The sequence below is a fragment of the Diceros bicornis genome, chromosome 22 (assembly GCF_020826845.1).
Source record: "Diceros bicornis minor isolate mBicDic1 chromosome 22, mDicBic1.mat.cur, whole genome shotgun sequence".
In the NCBI taxonomy this organism is placed as follows: domain Eukaryota; kingdom Metazoa; phylum Chordata; class Mammalia; order Perissodactyla; family Rhinocerotidae; genus Diceros; species Diceros bicornis.
The window spans coordinates 24051682-24077981 of NC_080761.1; the positions used below are offsets into that span (position 1 = coordinate 24051682).

General features: G+C 46.9%; 1 protein-coding gene and 1 pseudogene across 1 annotated transcript in view; one reads left to right on the forward strand and one right to left on the reverse strand.

Annotated features, from left to right (window-relative positions):
• Positions 1-14065, reverse strand: part of FXN (frataxin) — a 26685-nt gene extending 12620 nt beyond the window's left edge. Inside the window, exons 1-3 of the mRNA XM_058565702.1 lie at positions 13885-14065; positions 6820-6917; positions 1815-1935 (exon numbers count right to left, since the gene is read on the reverse strand). Coding sequence (XP_058421685.1) covers positions 1815-1935; positions 6820-6917; positions 13885-14052 — 387 coding nt within the window. The 5' untranslated portion in view covers positions 14053-14065. The remainder of the gene's footprint in view (positions 1-1814; positions 1936-6819; positions 6918-13884) is intronic.
• On the forward strand, positions 14051-25713 carry LOC131419872 (A-kinase anchor protein 17A-like; annotated as a pseudogene).
• The last annotated feature ends 587 nt before the right edge of the window (positions 25714-26300 follow it).

Below are 26300 nucleotides of genomic sequence, written 5' to 3' on the forward strand. Positions count from 1 at the left end.
AAGGACTCTAATCAGGAATTCACACCCCAGATACTGGATAGTTAGCATTTCATAGCACTTAATCAGAAGTCCAAACTACAGAGTCAGCTACTATATGCCTTTAGTTTCTACATCTACACTAGAGAATTTCCTAATCAGCAAATGATTTGTTAGAAATAATTTTTCCCTGGTGACTAGAATGATCCTCAAGGTTTAGCTAGAAAATTAGCTAGAAAAACACAGGTGCCTCTTCCCTTGCAGGAAGGGGTCACAGAGTCTGGAAAGCGCAGCAGCTGGATCCCTCTTCAGAGAGACACTCGAGGGGTCAGATTTGGGTAAGGTCTGTGACCCACCACTGAACAGCTTTTGTTGCCTGACTCAATGAGGTGGACTGAATCCAGCTGCTAGAATACTGGCACATTTGCTTCTCATGAAACATTCATGCAAAGTCGTAGAGTCAAGCTGGGGCTTCACTAACCCTATAAGAACAAGTGGTGGGACTGTTTTTGTGGCATGGTAATAAATGTTTGCATGTGTGGCAGAGCTTAGCTTGAGAAGTGGTTTCCCTACAGCAGTTGCAGCCATTGGTAGAGAGGCTGGGGGAGAGACCTGTGACTTCCTTAGCTGTAGTTGTCCCCCTGATGGTCAAGCTGGCGAGGCCAGTCTGTAACAGTCCCCAAGCAGCTCTCCTCGTGAGGCCATCTGCTTAGCGCTTCTACAGCCCTGCCTGGACCCCGCTGCATTTCCTGCCGCTGACAGCAATCACTGAGTCCACCCGGAAGGCACTCAACCCTTCTCGCCCTGTTGCCTCTCTTTTTACCACCAAGTCCCTCACTGTCCTGACAATGGGGCTTGACACCTGCTCCAAGACGCTGCCCCTGCTCCATCTGGTGGAGTCCCTTCTAGATCTAGTGCTCCCACAATATCCAACACCACTTCTATCACGTTGGCCTGACAGCTGGTTGTCCTCAATAATGCCATGATTTAATCCAAAATGCACATTTCATGACTTTTCCTGGTATTAATTAATTGCTGTCGAGAGGATTAACCTCTGCAGGGGATTTTCTCCCACTGGCCAAAACGAGCTGCTCCCTAAGGCCTAGGCAATACACAATTCTAATCCACAGGCGGACCCTTGCTCACGTCCGCCACCTGGTGGCCAGTCGACAAAGAGCTGCACTCCCTTGGCTTCCAGGGGCTCAAGCCGCATCCAGCCCAGAGGTTGTCACCCCAGCTGCATATTAGAATCACCTGGGGAGTGATTTTAAAAACTTTAAAAACCCCAGTGCCCTGCCTGAGCCACACCCCAAACCAATTAAATCAAAATCTCTCGGGGTGGGGCCTAGGGTGCACATTAGAATCCCGGGTGAGCTTTTCAAAGATATGCTTCCTGGGAAGCCACCCTGACCTTCCGCATTGGAATCTCCCAGGACTGGGGCCATGTCTTTGTGGTCTGAACACCTCCTGGGCGATCTCTTACCCTGCTTAGGAACCAGCGGTCTACATCAGTGTCCCCAGGCCTGCGTGATGAGAGGTGTCCTGCTAGGCAAACCCATGCCCGGGTCCCTCCCAGATTTACTGTCATGGGTATTGAGTGAAGCTTGCGAGTCTGTATTTTTAAGGAAAAACGAGGCTCACAGAGGCTGAGTGACTTGCCCACGGTCACAAGCCTGGTGGAGCCGGGCTGGACCGAGAACTCTGTTCTTTAGGTCTGTTCTTTAGCATCCATGCCGCACGCTGCTGGATGCTTAGCTCTACGGGAGGGGAATTCTTTACTTTAGTGAGCCCAAATCCTTAGCGGGGAAACAGAAAAATGAAAATAAGCGAAGAAGTACCCCAAAGGAGACATCATAGTCTTCAAATGTGTAAGGTTTGTCTGCGAGGTCTTCAAAAAACTCTGCTAAGGAGTCCAGTGTCTCCTCGGCCAGTCTTTCATAGGTGGTCTCGTCTAGACAGCTGCAGGGGAAACACAACCCAAAAACACCATTACCAAACCGCTCCATTTTATTAACATCAAATCAACATATGCATTTAAATCTTAAAAATTAATGGAAAATGGCAAACATGTACAGAGCAAAATTCAAACAGCATGAAAGGGTTTATAGAGAAGTTAGGCTTTCTTTCCCAACAGGCCGCCCCCATCCCGAGAGTCAACTATGATCAACAGTCTCTTCTGTATCCTTCCAGAACGTTATATTCTTTTTTTTTTTATAATTTTATTTATTTATTTTTTTACCCCAAAGCCCCAGTAGATAGTTGTATGTCATAGCTGCACATCCTTCTAGTTGCTGTATGTGGGACTGGCCTCAGCGTGGCCGGAGAAGCGGTGCGTTGGTGCGCGCCCGGGATCGGAACCCGGGTGGCCAGCAGCGAAGCGCGTGCACTTAACTGCTAAGCCACGAGGCAGGCCCTGTTATATTCTTTTTAATATACAAATGAAGCACCTTAGTTTTCATTTAATGTGTCTTGGAAATTGTTCTATATTAGCACATATGAATTTTCACAGTATTTTATGTTATTTATTAAACCTGTCTCCTCCAGGTGGACATTGAGGTTGTTTCCATTGCTTTTGTTGGGGAAGAGGGAGAATCCCCCTCTGCCCTTTCCCTCAAGGTTCTTATGGCTGGCCAAATAATTAAAAGACAGGTTAGCAGGAGAAAATAATACCAAGTTTAATAACATGTATACACAGGAGAAACCAGGGAAACTGAGTTTCTCAACAAATGGCGAAGGTTTTTACCTTAAATAGCATATTCAAGTAGACAAAGGAGGATGTTGGGGGTGGGGGAGGAGACAGCTATGGGGAATTAATGGAAAGCACAGCAATCAGGGGTATGTAGATTTAAGTCCTCTCCTTCCGTCCTGATAAGAGTTTCCAGAGATAAGATCATCCCCCACTCTTCCCAGTACACAGGAGATACCTTTACAAATGTAAATGTTTGGTAAACAGAAATTTGATAAGAATGGGCTTAGCGAGGACCCTGCCAGTCTGTCCGTACCCAGAGTTCAATTCCTTTAGGCAGTTAGCGGGGGAGGTCAAATGTCCGTCAGAGAAAATAATCGAGGTAAAGAGACATATTGCAGGGTGGCCAATTTTGATCTCCCACACTTTGTGATTAAAATTTATGTTGGGCAAACTACAAAGTGGGAGAAAATATTTGCATTACATATATCTGAAAAAGGACATTTCCAGAATATTTAAAGAAGTCCTACAAACCAATAAGAAAAAGAAAACCAAATAGAAAAACGGGTAAAATACTTGAACAGATTTCATTAAAGAAAAAAAAAGATATCCAAGTGGCCAATGAACATATGAAAAGGTGCACAGCTTTGTTAATCTTCAGGAAAATATAAATTAAAAAATCACAGTAAGACACTACCAGAATGGTTAAAATGAAAGAGACAGATAATATCAAGAGTTTGCCAGAAGTGAAGCAACCAGAGCTTTCAGATTCTGCTGATGGGCAGGAAATGGGATAATCACCTAGGAAAACTGGGTGGCAGTATCTACTAGAGTTGAAAACATTCATATGCCATCTGTTGCACTCTGGGTATATACCTAACAGAAATGCATACCCAGGTCCTCCAAAAGACATGCACCATACTAGAATGTTCATAGCAGAGTACCCCATAGCCCCCAACTAGAAACTGCCCAAGTGCCCACAGGTAATACAATAGCTAAATAAATTGTGGTATATTCATACAGTGGATTACTATACAGCAAAACAGAACTACCTATAAATATAACAATATGGACGAACCTCACAAACATCATGGTGATTGAAAGAAGCCACACACACACATATTTATATTTAATGATACAGTTTATATAAACCAAAAAAACAGGCAAAACTAATCCATGCTACTGGAACTCAGACTGGCAGTTACTCTGGGGCAGGGAGGGGTTAATAACCAGCAGTGAGCAGGAGGTTTGCTTTTGGGGGCTGTAACATTCTATTTCTTGAGTTACGTGGTTCAGTTTTTGAAAATTTATCAAAAAGCTGTGTATTTACGACTTGGAGACATTCCTGTATGCATACTATTTTTTCAATTTTTAAAAATTGCTAAAATCTATAGAGACTGAAAGTAGATTAGTGGTTGCCACTGGGTGCAGGGAAGGGAGGACTGGGGAGAGATTGCTAATGGCCATGGGGTTTCTTTCTGGAGTGATGAAAATGTTCTGGAATTAGATACTGGTGAAAGTTGCACAATCTTGTGAATATAAAAACCACTGAATGGCATATTTTTAAATGGTGAATTTTATGGTATATGAATTATAATAAAAATATTGCTATGATAAACATCCTTGTATGAGCTTTTATGCCCTGTGAGGATGTATCTGTAGGTTACAAGATATATACCAGACAACTCCATCATCTGAGAGCTTCTAAGAGGCCTGAAGCAAAACACCAGTGGCTGCTAGACAATTAATGGAAGATTTGCCATGTGACTACCCCCTCCAGCCCATCACCCTCCTCCAGGTACAATGTGGGGAAGGTGAGGGGCTGGTCTTTAAAGAGAGTGGTGGGCCTGGTAGGGTGTGCTGGACGTTTTCCTCCCTCTCTCCTCAGTCACAGCTGAGGGAGGGGATGCTGGAGAGAACCTGGAGAGGAGGTTGACATGTATGTTGAGGAGTGTGGGGAACATAAAGACACACCTGACCCAGGTAAAAAGTCCAAAGTTAAGAGTTTGGCAGGTGCTCCCTGACAGCAGCCAGCTGAGCCAGGGCAGAAGTGGGCTGTCCTTCTATGCGTGCAGGACAAAGGTGTGTCCCCAGAGGCCAGAAGTAGACCCGAAAGAAGGGAGCTGGACTTGGGGCATCCTGCAAGGGCCCCATCCAACCTCAGAGGACTGCCTGCAGGGGCGAGGGGACAGTGGCAGTGTGGGGAGGAGCTGGACATGGTGCCACCAAAGCAAACAGCTAACATATGCAGACACAGCACTGGCTCAGAGGCTGCGTGGAGGGGCCCACGGCACAGACACCGCAGGCTGTGTGCTCGCCAGGCCCTCTGTCAACCTGCTGCCTGTGACACCCTGGAAGGCTGACAGTATGCTGACTGAGCCTTTAGTTTTGGGGACAGTTAGAATGTTCCTGCATCTGGGCGGCTCCTCGCTGCTGTCAGCAGATGCGACACGAGAACGGCGAGCCAGGAGAGAACTGGCACGCCTGCAGTTCGATGGAATGAAATGGAGCATTTGGGGATTAAGGGCTGTACAGACATGGAAAAGCCAAGGGGAGAATCTAAGGCTTTGGACAACGAAGGCCTCTCATTAAGCCAAAAAAGAGGATCTGATCCTGTTGTGAAAATCACCTTGAGGGTGTTGCTGGTCTCCAAAATTATTGTTTCACACGACTTCAAGCAACGTAACCTTAGGTTGAGACAGCTGGGCACCAGGACTAGGATGCAAAAGATAAGGCAGCCTGAGGCTCCCATCTGGGGAAGAAACGTGGAGGTGGTTCCTGGCAGGGGGGCTGACGGGGAGTAGAGAGATCAGAAGCCTACTAGGTTTTTGAGGAAATCCTGTTATCAAGAAAAATGAGTCTGGCCTACAAGAGCCTACTGGAGCCTTAAGATAGCCTTTGGAACCCAAACTGTTATCAGCAGGAAGGGGGCTGGGAAGGCTGCCCACCCCCTAGGAGGGCACACTTCCTACCGCCTGCCGCCCTGCGGCCAAGGGGAGGAACGGACAAGGAGGAGCCTGACCAGGGTGTCATGGAGGAATGTCGCCCTCCCCCAGGGCAGAGGTTGTCTCAGTGCTGCCCAGGAGGCCTCCATTGCATCTCTTTTCTGAAGGGGAGTTGTTGTGGTAGTTATCTTGCCCCTGTCCATCACTGTGTGTGTGTGTGTGTGTGTGTGTGTGTGTGTGTGTGCAGGTCAGAGAAGCCACTCCTAGACGTGTGTGTGTGTGTGTGTGTGTGTGTGTGTGTGTGTGTGTGTGTGCAGGTCAGAGAAGCCACTCCTAGACCTGAGAGGGAGGACTGCGTGTCACCTGGAAACCTTGGCCGTTGAGGTGCATGAGTGACCATGTGGGCCTGTGGTTGTGGCCTTGGGGCTGGGCGTCAAGGTGTGTGTGTGCGGCACAGGGGGAGACTGTGGCAGTGCCTGGCAGCTTTCCACCAGAACCCCCCGCCTCCTTCTTCCAGGGCACCCCCTAGGCTACATTTCCCAGCCTCCCTGCAGTTAGCTGGGCCTTGTGACCAAGTCCTTCCCACGAAAACCTGAGTGAGGGACAAGCGCCACTTCCAGGCCTTCTGTGCTCTTGTCCCTCTCTACGGCATGGAACCTGGACAGGGTGACCAGCCTCGACCATGCAGAGGGCAGTAAGGTACTGACAGGTGACAGGAAGGTGGAGGGAGCCTGACTCCCTGTCACAGAGGCAGGACCACCCTAGACTGTCCAGAGAGGGGGACAAAAACCACCCCTGGTTTGAGCCATCACAGTTTTGGGTCTATTTGTTACAGAAACTTGGCTTACCCTAACTACTAAGACATGAAAGAGAATAATAATGAAACTCTGGAAACAACCTAAATGTCCAACAATAGGGGATGGGTTAATTGAATTATGGTACATCCATAAAATTTAATACTATTTCATTAAGAACAATGTGGTGGAGAGTTAGTGATGTGCAAAGATGCTTATGAATGCTGCTGCTAAGGGAGCAAACAGGTTTTGTATGGGATGGATTTTTTTTTTTTTTGGTAAAAAAACTTAAAAGGAAAAATAAAAAAAGATAATAGAAGTACGAGTGTGTGCATATGTTGGATATTGAGAGAGAGAGGGAGAGGAAGGGAGGCAGGTGGAGGAAGAGATCTCTGAGGTAGAAGGTGTTTTATCTTACCCCAGGTTGCCTAAAGTTCCCGTTGTCCTCAAATTCATCAGACAGACAGTCTGCTTTTTGACATTCAGAAGCTGGTTGAGGCAGTGGAGGCTCGAACTCTAAAAAGTCAAAGTTAAGAACATTACCCTTTTCAGCATATTACAGTCCATTAATGCATGGTTTAAATATCACCACTTCTACATTCGAGAGCAACAGTGTTCAAGTTTTTCAGGAGTATTTCTTAGGAATTTTTTTCAGCTTCTTTTCTTTTTTTGCTGAGGAAGATTCGCCCTGAGCTAACATCTGTGCCAATCCTCCTCTATTTCGTATGTGGGATGCTGCCACAGCATGGCTGATGAGTGGTGTAGGTCTGTGCCTGGGATCCAAACCCACAAACCAGGGCTGCCGAAGTGGAGCATCCTGAACTTAACCACCACACCACAGGGCTGGCCCCAATTTGTTTCCCCTTCTTTGAATGTATTACACTGAGCTCTCCCGGTCTGTCTCTAAGCCAGTATAGCAGCCACGAGCCACAAGCAGCTATTTAAACTGAAATTTATTGAAATAAAATTGAAGAAGTCAGTTCCTCAGTCACACCAGGCATGTTTCAAGAGTCCTGTGGCCTCACGTGGCTAGTGGCACAGACAGAGAACAAGTCTGTCACCACAGGAAGTTCTACAGGCAGTGCTGCTCCAGGCTCTTCGGGTTATGTGATGCACAGGCTGGGCGGGGAGGCATCAGTGATGCTCCTAGAATTGGACTGAAACAAGCAACGACAGACAGCAAGAGGCAGAAGTCTGATGGCGTCCAGGAGAGAGGCTCTGGCTGCAGGCTGCTGCCTGACGTCTGATCAACACCATCTGCAGGAGACAATGTGACCTGGTGATTCCTTGCAACACATAACTGCTGAGGGTCCGGGCGCCGGGCTCTGAGGAGATGGGGTCTGGGTTGATTACCACCAGCCCTACTGGCCAGCTGGAGAGAAGGATGAAATAACTGGGGGACAGTGAGAGGGGGGCCCCTCGAAGAGGGGCCTGCCCCAGTGTGGGAGGGAACGGAGCATGTAAAGGGAGAGAAAAGTGGTCCAGCCAGAGTGGAGAGGGCAAGGGAGGTGATGGAGAGAGGCGGGCAGCCACAGGGCCTTGTGAAGGCACTCAGCTGGACTTCATCCCGGGAAGCTCCAAAGGGCTTTAAGAGGTTGGTGGTAAGATTTACACTCTCCAAAGGTCACTCTGGTTGCTCTTGAGCCACCAGTGCCCCTGACAAGCTCAGGAAGGAGAAGGCAGAGGGCACGGGGCTGAGAGGGGAGCAGAGAAGGAGGAAATGGGGGTGCAGAGTGTGGATGGCGTGTTTAAAACAGGCTGGCGCTGAAGGAGAAGTGAGAGAGCCCAGGTGGTTTATCGCTACAGGACATTCTAGAACGCTCACTGTCTGCTGAGTGTTGTTCTCAGTCTTTCTAGAAATGGATTCATTTAGTCCTCGTTACAATCCTGTGAGGGACATACATTATTATAGTCGTTATTCGTGACAGTTAGGTTCTATAAAGTTGCCAGAAACACTCGATTAGCGAATTACTCCTGAGGGAGATACGGCGTGAGGTTCCTGTGAGCCTTTGGTCATGTTGTCACCAATCGATCAAGGCATAACCTTGTTCTACGTGTGTTTCTGTTTAAAGACACCTTGTTTAATACATATCGTTGATTCATTAACACTGAACTCAGGGCCAACAGTGCTGTAACTCATGTCTGAACGAAGCTTCTCTAACCCAAGTATTTTCTCCGTAAGGCACCTCACAGCCTTCCTGTGCTCAGGAACACCAGACAGCACTTCAGCACCATGGTTGGGAGTCATTTTAAACAATAAATCACTAACAAAAAACACAGAAATGTGAAAAACATGCCACTAACTAGCTTGTGAAAAGGACACTTGTTTTCATATGACAATAGAGAGCCGAAACAAAAAGGCAGAGCGTCACCTTGCTTGACCTCAGCTGTGAACATACGAGCGTGGGGTGACTCCAATTTTTTGCAGCTCTGTGCATGTCTGAGAATGACCACGAAAGCACCCTGAGTATCCATTTTGGAGTTACAAATAAATTTCAGTGAGTAGGCGAAATCACAAGCACAGGATCCACGAATCATGAGGATCGACTGTATTTGTATTTTACAGATGAGGAAACTGAGGCACGGAACAGCAACTCGCCCAAAGTCACACAGATACACAGAAAGTTGTGGAGCTGGGATTTGAATGCCAGCTGTCTGGCCCCAGCGTACGGGCCACGAAGGAAAGAAATACATACCTGAATCACAGAGGGTTCCAGGCATGGAGGGGAGTGTTTGAGAATGGGGGGCTCAGCTCAGGGAATCTCGCTTCTCTCCAGGATCCTGGCCCTCAAATCCTAGCTGTTTTGGTCTCTCTGATACCTTCACAGAGCTGTTTTTCTGTTTTTTTTTTTTTTTTTCTTTTTTGCTGAGGAAGATTCGCACCGAGCTAACATCTGTGCCAATCTTCCTCTATTGTGTATGTGGGTCACTGCCACAGCATGGCTGATGAGCGGTGTAGGTCCGCGCCCAGGAACTGAACCCAGGCCGCCGAAGAGGAGTGTGCTGAACTTAACCACTAGGCCACCAGCGCTGGCCCTCTGTTTTTTGTTTTTGTTTTTGTTTTTTATGTCTTTGATGGGTTGTTCTTGGTGGGAGGTTTGGTCTAATGCAAGCTACTCATTCACAGCCAGAAGAAGTCTTTATTCAGCTGTTTTTCATCATAAAGGAACAGTTGCCAAAGACTCCTGGCCTTGTCTCTTGCCTCTTCTCCTGGATCTAACATTCCCTGGGTAACCGAGGGAGCCTGCGTTTTCTCCTCTGAAGGCAGGGATCATGGTACCCGCCGTGCAGACTGGTTACGGGGATTAAACAAGAGGACGTGAATACCCCAAACACAGGGCCTGAGAGTGTTCAGTAAATTTTGTTTTGAAGAACATCAACAAAAGTGTGGAGAGGCAGGAAGTCAGAGGCAAAATTCGGACCCTGCCCCCGGGAGAAGCTGCCCTGCTCTGCTTGAAAGAGGCAGGTGGAATTCACGGTGGTGAGGGCTGTACTATGAGTGCTCCCCCTGAAGCCACCCAGCAACCACCCTCCTGCTTCCAGGTCACTGGAGCCCTCAGACTCTCCATCCCTGGTAGGTGTGCCTCGCTGGAGTCTCCAGGGCTCAGTCAATCCTAGAGCTCAGCCGAGGGCCGGCTCATGGAGGCCCGTGAGGAAATACCAGATCCTAGTTCCCAGGCCTGCAGTCCAGGCTCAGGCCCTGGAACCACATGACCCAACTAAGGCCCACCCCTGGCTGGGCCTTGCCTGGGTGGCTAGCAGGGAGGCCAGCCTTCACCCCAGGGGTCCCCTCGTCACCCTGTGCCCTGTCAAACCACAACACTTGAAGAGACAATCAGGTCTCATCCGTGCTGGGGAGGATGAACTGTACAACCACTCTCGGCATCAAAGGAGTTGAATATTTGCTGGCGCCTTGCCCAGCAGTGCCATTCTGAGGAATTCACCCAAAAGGAGCTTCTGTCCACACACAGGACTACCCACAGCAGCACCACATAACAGGAGCACACTGGAATCAACCTGACGTACCAGGAGGAGACAGGATAAAGTGTGATATACCCACCCAATGGGATGCTACCCAGCAGAGGAAACAAATAAATGACAACTGTGTGCATCCGTGTCCACGAGTCTCCAAAACAACACTGAACACAGGACAAGTCACAGCAGAATCGACACAGCACAACGTTCTCTGTATACACAGTCCATGGTTCAGGGAGTCATGTACAGGAGGTGACGCTCTAAGAAAAGCAGGGGACGGCTGACAGACTTCAGGACGGCAGACTCCTCTCAGGGAGGACCGGGAGAGCACCAGGGCCTTCCCAGGAACAGGCAATATGCAGTTCTTAACCTGCTGGTGGGGACATGCGAGTTTGTTATTCATCTTTAAACAATATAGATATTTTATACACACTTGTGTGTATAAACTCATGTATATTGTCTGTGGAAGACAATAAAAATAAAGGTGAATTAGAGCATAACCTGCTTGCCAGGCCTAAGGCAAAAGGTCATGGGGTCACAGGTGATGGTCTTGTCCCTCTGGGAAAATGAGTGGATGTCTAAAAGCCTTCTAGAAGTGGCTGCAGCAAGAGCTCATCAAGTTATATCAGAGGCGGTGACATCGAGTTCTCTTCTCCTTGGAGCCGCCTCCAGCATTAAAGGGGAAGGTTAGACACCCAGCCACTGTCACGCTCTCAGGGGGTCAGAAGCTGCCTGATGGAACCAGAGTCCCCCCTGAGTAAGGGGGGAGGTGGAGGGCCGAGGAACTGCGCTTTTACAGGCATTTCTGTGGATTCTGGGTTCTGATGAGCAGCTGGAGTGGAGAACCAATGATCAGAAGCTACATATGCTCTACTCCAGGGCTGTGCATGCGGGAGCCACCAGCCACACGTGGCCACTGAGCCCTGGAAATGTGGCTAGTGTGCCTGAGGAACTGGATTTCAAACTTTAATTTTAATTTAAAAATGACACTCAATAAAGTTAGTGGAAAATTTTACATATTTTTGGAACAACTGGAGTGTGTGAATTTACTTTTTCAATAGTGAACTTCATAAAACCTAAATATAGATCAAGTATTTCCACAATAAATTCAATTTAACATCTGCACTGACATGTGCTGAACGTGTGAAATACACACTGGATTTGGAACAATGAGTATGAAAAAAGAATGTAAAAAGTGAACAAGAAAGGAATGTAAAATATCTCATTAATGATTTTTTAGTATTGATTACATGTCGAAATGATAATATTTTGGATATACTAAGTTACATAAGTGTATTGTTGAAATTAATTTCACTTGTTTCTTTTTACTTTTCCAGTGTAGCTACTAGAAAACTTAGAATTACATATGTGGCTCGCATTCTACTTCAGTGGGACAGCTGCTGGAGAAGCAGAACTAGGGGGCAGAGATCAAAAGGATGGAGAAGAGGTCCCCCGGATGAACTCAGGTCCTGATGAATTCTGGAGTACAAAGGACCTTAGGGATCAATCTGAGGACAGTTAAGCCCTTAAAAAATTAAACAGGATGGTGCCCCCAGTTGCCACTGTCATCACCCAACTCCATGAGGACCTGAGATGTGCCAGGGAACTGTGGAACACACAGGTTAAATGAACGTGACTAATTTACTATTGATTTACTAGGGTGACCTGGGGTGCTAACCACCTAGCAACCTCCCAACGACCCCTAATCCCTGTGTGTGCCCCGTGCCCACTTCCTGGGGGTAGCCCTGAGCTGGGCGTGCTTCTAAGCCAATAGCCCCCAACAGCCTTTAGGTACCATCCAAAAGACCACACCAAATCTTGTCTCTCTCCCAATTAAAAACTGCTGACAGTCCATGGTGCCCACACAGGCAGGGGTCGAAGTGCAAGCGCGGGCAGCTCCAGGGGGGAGCAGCACAGAAGGAGCAGAGCACTAAATGTCTGTGTCTGCAGAGGGGGATGTGGGATCAGCACGGCTGTACCCGCCTATTTTCCCACAGAAGCCGGGAAATCCATTATCTAGGTCCCATCTTTGAGTGCTGGCAACCAATCCTGAAATTTCTTCCAACACAGTGCGTGCCAAATAATACATGTCAGTGGGAAGTTTAAGCCTCAAGTCCAAATTCCGGAGCTCCGAACACAATTTGGGGTGGATTTCACCCGCCTCCTCCACCACCCGCAGCACGTCCAGCAGACCAGCTGCTCAGAACTGATCCCATCTGTTTTCTGGGCCTGGCCCAGGCCCTTGTCTCCGGGAATGCCCTTCACCCTTGCCATCTTCAAGACTCTGATTAAAAGTCACCACCACTGGGGCCTTCCTGGTGGTGCAGCGGTTAAGTTCGGGCGCTCTGCTTCCCGCAGGGGGTTTATAGGTTCCGATCCTGGGTGCGGACCTACTCACCGCTCATCAAGCCATGCTGAGGCGGCTTCCCACACAGAAGAGCTACAACTCTACAACTATGATACACAACTATGTACTGGGGCTTTGCAGAGAAAAAGAGAAAAAAGAGGAAGACTGGCAACAGATGTTAGTGCAAGGCCAATCTTCCTAAATAAGTAAATAAATAAGCACGCGTATATCTAGTGTGATTAAAAAAAAAAAGTCACCACCACCCTCCGTGTAGTCTTCCTCAACCCCATTGTTCGGGCTTCCTCCTTTCAAGTCACAGAGTAACTGGGTCAGACATTTCTTTGCATCCCCAAGGGAAGAAAATGGAATTAACTTTGCTGAAGACTTTATATATTAATCCAGTTTAATCCTCACACCAGCTTCGCAAAATGGGTGTTAGCCTTTATCTCCTCTTTACAGAAAAAGCAGCCACGCCTCAGAGAGGTTCTGGGGCTCCCCCGAGGTCACCCAGTTCTGCTGAGTCGAGGAGCCAGAATTTGGAACCCAGACCCAGTCCTTTTCCCGAGGCCCTGCTGCTCTAGCTACTGTGCTTGGCAGCCCTGACATGTTCACCTCGCTCCAGGAAAGCCTTTCGTTCATAACAGCCCATGCTGGAAAACATGGCTCTAATATTACATATATATTCATATAATATACTATTATACTGATATATACTATATTATTAGAACAGTTATATTTACATACCACACTAATAACATAAAATTACATATATATGTATACTTTAGTACCCAGTATATATTACTACTTAAATGTAAGTTCTAGCCAAGAGAAGGGACAAGCTTGGAGACAACCACTGACCCCTCAGACCTGACCCCGTCGCCCCTCCCTGCCCTGGCCCGTGCCCCTCCCGGCAGATGCACTACAGGACACGCTCTCTCTCTCCGCCGGAAGGCAGAAGCCGGTGCAAACGTCCCGGCGAGAACCAGGGAAGGGGGCCAGCACGGCCGCGCGCCGGGCAGGGGCGGCGCGCTCCCGCCGCACGTCCCCCGCATTCCCCTCCCGCCTCCCGAGCGCGTCCACGTCCACGTCCGCGTTCCCGCCCGAGCTGCGGCGGGCGCGTGCCCGGCGTGCGGCCTGGCGGCCGCGGGCGCGCATACTCACGGCTCGTCCGGGCGCGCAGGCCGCGGCGGTCCCGACGCGCAGGCCCCGGCGGCCGGGGAGCGGGGCGTCCTTTGGCGGCCGCTGGGCCCCGGCGCGGGCCTGGGCCGAGCCCCCGAGCGCCGAGCGGGACAGGACGCCGGCGGCCGCTCGGCGCCGGAGCGTCCACATGCTGCTCGCGATCCGCGGCCGCTCCGCCCTCCCGCTCGGGGGACGCCGCGGCGACACCTGGTGGCCGCGGGTCGCAGGCGCCGCGGCTCGGCTCCGCGCTCGGCTCCCCTCTTCTGTGGGCTGTGGGAAGCCGTCAGACGTCAGACCTCAGGAGGAACTTCCCAGCATTGCACTATCTCTGCTTTTAACAAAAATAGCCTGCTTTGTGCACAGCACGGGGCTTACCCCTTGGGCGACATAGGGAAGGCGTACCCAAGGACCCTGACCTCGGAGGCTTCAGCCTAGTGAGCCCTGCTGCAGAATTCCGTACAGGAAGGATTTGGGAGCTGCAGTCTTGCTGTGAACTGGATGGGGTGCATTTCTTGAAGCTACCTGGCCGCCAGTATAGGTTACAGCAGTTAGGACCTGCAGACAGGAGACGGACTGCCTGGTTTAAATCTGAACTCTGCCCGCTTCCTAGCTGTGTGACCAGTGGACAAATTAACCTGTGCCTCATCTGTAAAATGAGGGTTATTAAAGTTTCTACTTTATAGGGTTGTTGAGTTAATCTATGTAAAGTTTTTTTCGACGGGCCCTGGACCCTGTTAAGTGCACAATCAATATTAAGTTATTAATACATTTTAAAAGAAAATTTTACTTAGGGTGTATATTGCAAAAAAAAAAAAAAGCTGTGAAAGTTTCTTTCATATTTTATATATTCTTTAGAAAGTGTCAAAAGTGCATAGGGGAGAATATCAATTTTATGGGGAAGATAGTGGGCAGAGAAGATGGAAGGTGCTGAAGTTCTTCCAAAGCCACTTTGGTACTTTGTGAATAGTGGAGATCAGACACGTGTATAAATACTTAGGATACTAAATGACAAGTCTTAAAGAGGAACACAAACTAACGGGTGTCATTGTTGAGTGGGAGAGTGTATACAACTAGGGTAATCAAGGAAGTCTTCATGGAGGAAGTGGCATTTGCTCAGGGCCTTCAAATAGGGTAGAGGATGTGGGACCTGACTGGCTATAAGAGAGGTAGTCGGGGGCATTGTTTTGGATGAGAGACTCTCCTGCATTCAATTAATTCTAAGCAGCCATTGAGCACCTGTTATGTATATGCCAGGCACAGAGAAACCATTTTCCTCTTGTACAGTATGTGGAGATACATTTTGTTTTTTGAGGAAGATTAGCCCTGAGCTAACATCTGTTGCCAATCCTCCTCTTTTTTGCTGAAGAAGACTGGCCCTGGGCTAACATCCGTGCTCATCTTCCTCTACTTTATATGGGACGCCGCTGTAGCATAGCTTGATAAGCAACGCGTTGGTCCGCGCCTGGGATCCGAACCTGCAAACCCTGGGCTGCTGAAGCCGAGCGCGAGAACTTAACTGCCACGTCACTGGGCCGGCCCCCTCTGGAGATACTTTTGATTGTCACAACTTGGTGGGGGTAGGGTTGTGTGTGCTACAACACTCAGCACAGAGCCACACACAGTAGCAGCCCTCAAAAAAACACCGGCTGTACATATCAATGAAGAAAGGGCCCTGCCAGAAAGGAGAAGGGTGGGGGTACCTGGCTTGGTCCTCCATCTTCATCCCAATAAGTGCCTGAAAAGATCTGGATCTCATATAAAGAATCTCCATCTTCCTCAAGTCAAGTCATTAAATATTCTTACACACACAAAAAGGATATATTCCTGTGATCTGAATAGATTTCAGACCATGGAATTAAGACAATTGTTCCACGGTGTGTGAAGTTACCCACTGCGAGGGGAGGCACGAGTTGCCATAAATCTCTAATGGAGGATAAATGGGGTATAAATGACGTGTAAATGGAGATATTTAACTAAAATAGTTCCTTTTGTAGAATCAATGTTCCACATGCATTGCATAAACTTCGTATGTTAAATCTCTTTGCCTTGGAACGGCAGGTATACGATCCTCTGCACTCTGTCCCGTCGCACATGATTATTTTGGTGTTTAACCTCAGAGCAGGTTCTTTAAGGCCCCAGTTATTGTTTGTCCTCATGCACGAGGTCCCCTTCAAGGCTATGAGGCTCAGAGATTTCATAGTCACCTCATGCACATGAGTGGTCAAAGTAAGCAGTGGCATTGGCCTCTTCTCTTCTTTTAATCTGATCCCCTAAACTCTTCATTGTCTTTCTTTTAGCCTTACTCTTTGAGAATTTTTAAAACCTATTTAGTATGGATAAGCTTTCTTCCTCACAGTTCCTATTGATGCCTTTCATCTTAACAACAATCCCTAATAACAACATTAGTAAAGAGTGTTTATGCTGCTTTAAAGTTTACAGAGTGTTTCCACTCTTACTGTATCTTTATATTCTGATTTGATTCTACAACAAGCCTATGAGAGTGATATTATTCTCTCCATTTTACAGATGAGGAAACTGGGGCTCAGAGAGATTAAGTGACTTGCCCAAAGCTACCACGTGTAGCTGCTAATACATGTGGAGCCAGAACTAAAAACCAGATCTTCTGACTTCATTCTGTGTATTCTCTCTGTGGAAAAGTATGATTTTCACTTTTCCTGTTGCTTTCTCTTTTGAGTCCTGTGGGATCTCCATCAACCCTTCAGTTCATGTTGATGCTTTCTTTTGTTCTTTCATCACTCTGTCTCTCAGATACCTCCGAGTCTTCCTGACTGACTCAGAGTGTGATTGTTCCTCACCTGACTGCACAAGGTGAGACAAGGCTTGACTTGCCGCAAGCTGGGCCACCAAGGGACGAGTGTCCTCACTCAGATCACTGACAGGTGGCTAGGTGGAGGCAGGCTTAGCATTAACCAGCCCTGGTTTTAGTTTTCAAAAAATTAGTGGAATTAAAATAAATTTTAAAAAACCTAATTGGCGGGGGGGGGGGGGGGCGCGGCCGGCCTGGTGGCGCAGCAGTTAAGCACGCGCTCTCAGCTTCAGAGGCCCGGGGTTCGCAGTTTCGGATCCTGGGCGCGCGCCGACGCACTGCTTGTCAAGCCATGCTGTGGCGGCGTCCCATATAAAGTAGAGGAAGATGGGCATGGATGTTAGACCAGGGCCGGTCTTCCTCGGCAAAAAGAGGAGGATTGGCATTGGATGTTAGCTCAGGGCTGATCTTCCTCACACACACACACAAAAACCTAATGGGGCCAATAGTTTTGCACCAGAGAAACCAAGGATGAGCCTTTAGGTTCTAGGGCGGCTTCAGTGTGTGATGTCCAGAGATGCCGAGATGGGTCAGGTGACCCCTAGAAGTTCATCTTCGACAATGATTCCTCTTTTCTCTTCTATCTTACTTGAAAATTTTTTATTTACCTTCAAATAATGCACTGCTTTGTTAAAGAGGAATTTAAGAGATAAGTTCAAATCACATCACCCCACTAGCTGTTTGACCTTAAGCAAGTTGTCTAAATTCTCTAAGCCTCAGTTTTTACATTCTAGAATAGTGATAATAATATCTAAATCATAAGGTTTGTTATGAGGATTAATCATATGATTTGTAATTATCACTAGTATACATTAATTATTTATAATCTGCCAGGCGCTGTTCTAACAACTTTATCAGTAATAACTTGTTTAATTTTAGCTACTAACATTAGCCCCATATTACAGACCTGAGACACAGAGATGTTGCGTGACTTGCCCAAGGTCACACAGCTCATCAGTGGTATGGCTGGGCTTCGACCCCATGCACTCTTGTTCCAAAGGGCAAGCTCCCACCTGCCATGCTCGAGTGTCTCATTTTTAGGTGCAATAAGGTGAACCAATGTTTATGAAGTCCCTAGTGGACTATCAACTATATAGTAGAAACTTAATGAATAGTGATTATTGTTATATTTAGACACCAAAAATCTTTGCAAAAGAGGTTACATCTATTATCATGTAACTGTCAACATCACTCATGTCACCTCCTACTTGAAGATGTTTTTCAAATTGAGAAATTAGAAGAACTGCTCAGAGGTACATTTAAAATGTCTCCTATTCCCTGACTGCACTCCACACAGCTTAAAGCCTGTGTGAAAGGGGGAAGCACATGGGTGTACAGGAGGCAGAGGCACTGAACGATTATCAGGATGCTGCTACGTGAGGTGAGTACTAGATCCTCTCACGTGTGTTATCTAACTCGATCCTCATAGACAGCAGGGGAGGAATTGTCATGCCCAGCTGACAAATAAGATTAGATTTATGATATAATTAGTAATGAATCTAATGAGAGAAGAGTCTAAAGTGACCCATTCTCTAAATGAACCCTGTCTGCCTATGTTTTTTCCACCACACTCAACTTAGGAGCAGAGCTCAGTGTTCAGTCCTTGCTTCCCCCGTGGTTTCAGATATTACTCAGAAGACTCCTCCGCAAGGTGTGAGAGGGGCAACCAGAGCTGCGAGGCCTGCCAGGGCCCGTGGCCCGCAGACTGCCTGTCTTGAGATCCCTTTTTCCTTCTGCTCCGCTCGCAGGGAGAGTGTCATCGCCCCTGCCCCGAGCATTACTACGCAGAGCTAAGCACACAGACTGTGAGATGCCATCCACGTGCGATCAGTGCAAAGGCGAGGGTGTGTCCATCATTTTTCATGTGTGAATGGAAACATGAAAATTTCCTTCCTGCTGAGCCCCTGTCTCCTCTTCACCGCCTGGCAGGTTCCTCTCGCTTACCAACCTCACAGCCAGTGCTCTCCAGCCTCCTCTGTTCTCGCTCAGCTTTTGCATCCGCCCTCTAACCTGGCTGCTCCTGCACCACGCGGCGGCCTCTTCAGATCCTCCCACCTCTCACCGCCCAGATACAGGCGTCATCCTCCAGGAAGTATTTCCCCCCTACTCTGTCTTCCTTCTCTCCCTGTTGAACTTGGAATCTGTCTAGTGAACTTTATTTTCATTACTTCAACAACTTCTTAAGATGTCTGCCTCAAACTCTCCCAAGCTCCGTTCTTATTTCCCAGATGCCTACTTGTCTGTCCCAGCGATCCTTAAAACCAACACATCCCAGAGTCAACACGATCTGGGTCTCCTCTGATAGTTCCTCTTTCTGTTCATGGACCCACCATCCAATCAATTGCCCAGATTTGGTACCTTGAAGTTATCCTTGACTCTTTTCTTTCCCTTGCCTCCTGCCCAACCCACCTTCTTCCAACAAAGGAAAACTCCAGGTCTGTTGATTCTCCCTCTTAAACTTTTCTCTACTCAGATCTCTTTCTCTATCCTCACTGTCCTCATTTGCCATCTCAGCGTCTCTTTGCAGACTTTCTGAAGTAGCCATCACGTCACCCCAACTCTGATCTTGCCACTACCACCCCCGCCAACCCAGGTCATCCTGTACAATAAGGCCACAGTGATCTTTCTAAGATTCAAATCTGCTCATTTTCCTCCATAGCTTGCCATGGAAAGGCAGTCACGGTGACTCCTTCTCAACATTTAAGAAAGAAATAGCTAGGGCTGGCCCGTGGCTTAGCGGTTAAGTGCGCACACTCCGCTGCTGGCAGCCCGGGTTCAGATCCTGGGCATGCACCGACACACCGCTTCTCTGGCCATGCTGAGGCCCGTCCCACATACAGCAACTAGAAGGATGTGCAGCTATGACCTACAACTATCTGCTGGGGCTTTGGGGGGAAAAATAAATAAATGAAAATTATAAAAGAAAGAAATACCTCTTACAATGTTTTAGTTGTTAAAACTTATTAGATAAATATTGATAGCTGGTAGGGTACATTCCTGTTATCCTTTCCAAATGATCTTGGTTATTCCTAGCCCTTCTCCTATTTAAATTTAATAGTCAGTCACATTTACTTAAAAAAATCCTTTCGATATTGATTGGCATTGCATTGAATTTACTTTGGAGGAAAAATCCATCTTTATGATCCTGAGTTATCATATTTATGAACATGGTATGTCTCTGCACGGTATATATTTACTTACTGTCCTTCAATAAACTTTCAATAAATGTTTTCCATTTTTAAAAGGTGATTCAATTCTTTCCCCAGTCAGTCCTTTTAGTCAGGTCTCAACTATCCTTCCATGTACTCTAGAACCTAGAACCACCTAGAACCACTCAGCACAAATATGTCATGCTGTTTCATGCCTCCAGGACTTTTATCCTTTCCTTTTCCTGGAGAAAAATGCTCTAGGGAATTCTCAACCGGAGCCCACCTATCTCTTTTTTTTTGGAACCAAAAATATTTATTCTACCATTTCAATATGTTTGCAGTGAAGGGGTTATGTCAGGACCTTAACTTACATGTGATTTTTTTGAGGTATATGTGTTACTTATGGATAATCAGATTCTTAGAAGAGCATCATGCCCTAAATTATTGCCCTGCCTCATTCTGCTAATCCAAATGCCTGGGGCAGGGGCAGGGGAGTGTATTTTAGAGTGTTTTTTTATTTGTTTGTTTTTTGGTACTTAAGACTTTTAGATGAAACAAGCAAAGGTCAACCTGTTAGAACCTGCTTCTTTTTGTTTTGTTTTGTTTTTTCGGGGGGGGGGGGAGATCAGCCCTGTGCTAACATCTGCCAATCCTCCTCTTTTTTTTGCTAAGGAAGACTGGCCCTGGGCTAACATCCATGCCCATCTTCCTCCACTTTATATGGGACGCCGCCACAGCATGGCTTGACAAGCAGTGCGTTGGTGTGCACCTGGGATCGGAACTGGCGAACCCCAGGCCACCGCAGCAGAGCACATGCACTTAACTGCTTGTGGCACCGGGCTGGCCCCTAGAGCCTGCTTCTAATCTTGCTTCCTTTCCTGTACAAAAGGGTTCATCTTGGAGCAGTAGGTTGACTACATAAAAATGTCAGGGAGTGGTGATGACAAGATGAGAAATCAGCTCCTTCCCCATTCTGGGAGAAGACCATCAGCCACTCTTGCTGTCTAGCCACTAAGCTGACCTTCCTGAGCACTATCTTGATAATATTTTTAAATAACTTCTTCTCAAGTGCTCCCCAAGTACATCTGAATATAGCCACCTCCAGACTGAAGGCGGCTTCCATTATCACCTCTGTCTTGATGCCCTCAAATCTGCTTCTCTTTTCCAAATGGTTTTCCTGAGCTCCAGTTCTGTACATCCAATTGCCTGTTAATATCTCTAATTGGATGCCCAACAGACACCTCAGACTTGACATGTAAGTGCATTACTCTCCAGTCCACCTCGCTCCATCCCTAGACCACTTGTTCCTGTGCTCCCTCTCTTGATGAATGGCTCTACCGCCTACCCAGTTGCCTGAGATGGTAACCTGGCCATTACCCCCTGCTCCTCCTCTCTCAACCCCCACATTCAATCTGTCCTCAAGTCCTGTCAAATCTACCCCTTACATCTCTCCTAATTCCCTCTCCCCTCTCTTGGCTTTCTAGTATCACTGCCTTGGTTCAGACTCTTATCTTCCTTTGCCTGAATTATTCACCAATTCTCTAACTGGTCTTGCCTCCAGTAGTAGCCACTCTACAACCAACCAGTTCTCTACATGCTTTCACAATGATCTTTCTACATCACAAATATCATAATGATGCTTCTCTCCTTGTATATTGATCTCCACTGATTTTAGGAGAATCTTAACTTAGTAGCTTTGCATATGAGGCTCTCCATCATAGGACTCTCTCCATATTCAGCCTCATCTCTCATCACCTCCTGCACCAGCCTCTAATCCAGGCATAATTAATTACTGTAAACCTGAGCCAACCTTGCTCTTTCTCCTTCTGGAATACTGTCTCCAGCCTGCTTTGCCTGGCTACCTCTTTCTGATCCGTTATAGTCAGCATTTCCTCTGGAAAGCCTTCCCTCACCCCTCCATTCTGTGTTCCCTTAGGACTCTGCATTCATTCATCTATTTATTTATTCATCAAATATTTATCCAGCAGTATGGCCAGACAATGTCAATACACTATGAACAAGACAGTCAAGGTCCCTGCATCCTGAAAGGCGTAGTTGTAACTGGTTACTTGTTCTCTGCCTCTCTCTCTAGACTGAGGTCCTCAGAGGCACAAATTAAGGTGTCTTACTCACCTTTGTATCTCCAAAGCACTGTCACAGGGCGAGTGGCAATGGAGCGGGTCACTTCAGGGGGGCCGCCAGCTGACAGTGGTGATGCTGCCTGGAGGCCGCGCACCCTGGGGTCGTGGTGGGAGGGATGGCAGCGAGCTTGGGCCAGAGCAGCAGCAGCCTGGGACGCAGGCAGAGTGCTCCACAGGCCCAATTCCCCGGCTACAGCAGCAGCTACCACAGTCCACAACATGTCTGAGACAGTGGCGCTCTGCCATCTGTATGGCCTCTACCTCAAGCCCATCACAAAGACAACCATCAGCCCAGCCCTCCTGCAGCTGAAGCAGCTGAGAAGTCCATCTCCAACTGGGAAGTGATGGAAAGGCTGAAGGGCATGATGCACCCTTTCTCCAGTTCACCAGTTCTCCGCCCTCCAGGTTTCCAAGAGCACCATGGACTTCACCCACTTTAATGGCGAGGTGGAGAACGAGAGTCTGATATACCACATTAACAAAATGAAGAATAAAAATCACATGATCATCTCTGATCTTAGATGCAGAGAAAGCATTTAACAAGATACAGCATCCATTTATGACAAAAACTCTGAATAAAATGGGTATAAAAGGAAAGTACCTCAACATAATAAAGGCCATATATGACAAACCCACAGCTAACATCATACTCAATGGTGAAAAACTGAAAGCTATTCCTCTAAGAACAGGAACCAGAAAAGGATGCCCACTTTCGCCACTCCTATTTAACATAGTTGTGGAAATCCTAGCCAGAGTAATCAGGCAAGAAAAAGAAATAAAAGGGATCCAAACTGGAAAGGAAGATGTAAAACTGTCACTATTTGCAGATGACATGATTTTATATAGAGAAAACTCTAAAGAATTCACAAAAAAACTATTAGAAATAATAAACGAATACAGTAAAGTTGCAAGGTAAAAAATCAACATATAAAAATCTGCTGTGTTTCTATATACCAACAACAAAATAGCAGAAAGAGAAATTAAGAATACAATCCCAACAAAATGTCTAAAATATCTAGGAATAAATTTAACCAAAGAGGTGAAAGACCTGTACACTGAAAACTATAAAACATTTTTGAAAGAAATCGAAGAAGACACAAAGAAATAGAAAGATATTCTGTGCTCTTGGATTGAAGGAATAAACATAGTTAAAAAGTCCATACTTCCTAAAGCAATCTACAGATTCAGTACAATCCCTAGCGAAGTCCCAATGACATTTTTCACAGAAAAAGAACAAAGAATCCTAAAATTTATATGGAAAAATAAAAGACCTCAAATAGCCAAAACAATCCTGAGAAAAAAGAACAAAGCTGGAGGTATCACAATCCCTGATTTCCAAATATACTAAAAAGCTGTAGTAAGAAAAACAGCATGGTATTGGCACAAAAACAGACAGACCAACGGAACAGAATCGAGATCCCAGAAATAAACCCACACAGCTATGGACAGCTAATTTTCAACAAAGGAGCCAAGAACATACAATGGAGAAAGGAAAGCCTCTTCAATAAATGGTATTGAGAAAACTGGACAGCCACATGTAAAAGAATGAAAGTAGACCATTATCTTAGACCATACACAAATTAAATCAAAATGGATTACACTTGAATGTAAGACCTAAAACCATAAAACTTCTAGAAGAAAGCATAGGCAGTACACTCTTTGACATTGATCTTAGCAGTATCTTTTTGAATACCAGGTCTCACCAGGCAAGGTAAACAAAAGAAAAAATAAACAAATGGGATTACATCAAACTAAAAAGCTTCCACACAGCAAAGGAAACCATGAACAAAATGAAAAGACAACCTAACAATTGGGAGAAGATCTTTACAAAGCATATATCTGATAAGGGATTAATATCCAAAATATATAAAGAACTCATACATCTCAACAACAAAAAACCTAACAACCCAATTAAAAAATGGGCAAGAGATCTGAACAGACATTTTTCCAAAGAAGGTGCACAGATGGCCAACAGACACATGAAAAGATGTTCAACATCACAAATTATTATGGAATTGCAAATCAAAACTACAATGAGATATCACCTCAGGCCTGTCAGAATGGCTATAATTAACAAAACAAGTGTTGGAGAGGATGTGGAGAAAAGGGAACCCTCATACTCTTCTGGTGGGAATGCAAACTGGTGCAGCCACTATGGAAAACAGTATGGAGATTCCTTAAAAAACTAAGAATAGAACTACCATATGATCCAGCTATTCCACATCTGGGTATTTATTTATCCAAAGAACATGAAAACACAAATGGGAAAAGATATTTCACCCCTATGTTCATTGCAGCATTATTCACAATAGCCAAGATGTGGAAACAACCTAAGTGCCCATCAATGGATGAATGGATAAGGAAGCTGTGGTATATATATATACAATGGAATACTACTCAGCCATAAAAAGGATGAAATCTTGCCATTTTCAACAACATAGATGGACCTTGACAGTATTATGCTAAGCAAAATAAGTCAGATGGAGAGAGTCAAATATCATATGATTTCACTCATAAGTGGAAGATAAAAACAACAAACACAGAGATATATAGATTAGATTGGTGGCTGCCAGAGGGGAAGGGGGAAGGGAGGAGAACAAAAGGGGTAAAAGGGCACGTGGGTACAGTGATGGATGGTAATTAGTCTTTGGGTGGTGAACATGATGTAGTCTACACAGAAATTGAACTAAAATGATGTACATCAGAAATTAAAAGAAAAAGCGCGTGGTCAAGTCTTTCTTGGCCTGCCTCTGCAGCCAGACCATCCAGCTCAGCCGCCTCTCCAACACCCTCAAGGTGCGTGCTGCCGAGTTCAGAATAGACTTCCGCACCTGCCACGACTGGGACTCCTTCTTCACGTCCCACAGGTTATGAACCACACGCTGCTGGGAGAGCGGCTGGACACGAGTCGCCTGAAGGGGCTGCCGTGCTCATGGTTCACCCTGAAGGAGCCGGCCGGAGAAGCCCAGCGAGCAGGTCCTGGTCAAGGTGTTTGCAAGTTTAGGGAGATACAGAACGTAGACATCCCCGTGCTGGACCCCTGCCCCGCGGAGACGACGAGCCAGGACTCCCACACCTGCAGTTCGGGGGACACTGGGTCTTCAAGGCGTTTGTCCAGCACCGCGGTACGGGGGCTTCATCCAGCCCCGAGCGCCTGGCACAGGATGAAGCCCGTGTGCGCGGGCGAGGCCAGCAAGGCCTCCAGCATCAAGGTTTCTGCTGAGTCGACCGTACACCTGAGTGAGGCCTCAACGAAGAAATGGCAGCAAAGAGAAGAACAAACGCGCCGGGAGGAAGAGGCAGAGCAGAGGGAAGGAAACGGAAGGAGCGAGAAGAACCGGAGAGAGAAGGAAAAAGAGCGACGCTCTGCGAGAGGGAACAGAAACGGAGGCACCGTGAATTCCGTCGGAATCAGAACAAGCGCGAGAGGCTACAGGCAGAAGAGCAGGAAAAGCTGCAGGAAAAAGCCCCCCCGGCAGAGCGGAGGCCGCGCTGGCTCAGAGGCGCCGCGGGCCGTCAGGCTGGCTGCCGGGCGCAGCCCGGGACGCGCGGGCCGGGGCGCTGCCCCCACGCTCGCCGCGGCGCCTCTTCCCGCGCTGGGCTGCGCTCTGCGCGCTCCTCCGACAATCCTGGCCAGGGTCACGGCCCTCCCTTTCCCAGGCTGGTTGCAAGCATAGCCAAAGAAATGCCTTAATACTGAGAAAAGTATCTATACTGGAAAAAAAAACGTGGAGAGAGTGCACAGTAACAATGTTTTAATGTTCATAGGGTGACTCTCAGTAACATAAACATGAAATTACTGTTAGCTAGAAAGTCCTTAGACCAGAGGACACTCTAACCTAACCTGCGAGTGATCATGTGCTATCCTTACTAGTCCCAGAATTTCTTTCTTTCTTTTTTTTTTTGGTGAGGAAGATTGTCCCTGGGCTAACATCTGTGCCCGTCTTCCTCTATTTCGTATGTGAGACACCACCACAGCATGGCTTGATGAGCAGTGTGTAGGTCCGTGCCCCAGATCCAGGCCCCAAACCCAGGGACCAGCCAAGCAGAGTGCGTGAACTTAACCACTAGGCCACCAGCTGGCCCCCAGAATTTCTTTTTATGTCTCTCACAGCATGATGTATCAGCACTATCCAATAGAAATACAATGCAAGCCATACATATAATTTTAAATATTTTAGTAGTCACACTTAAAAAAATAAAAATAAACAGGTCAAATTAATTTTAATAATATATTTATTTAACTAATATATCCAAATATTATCATTTGAACATGTAATC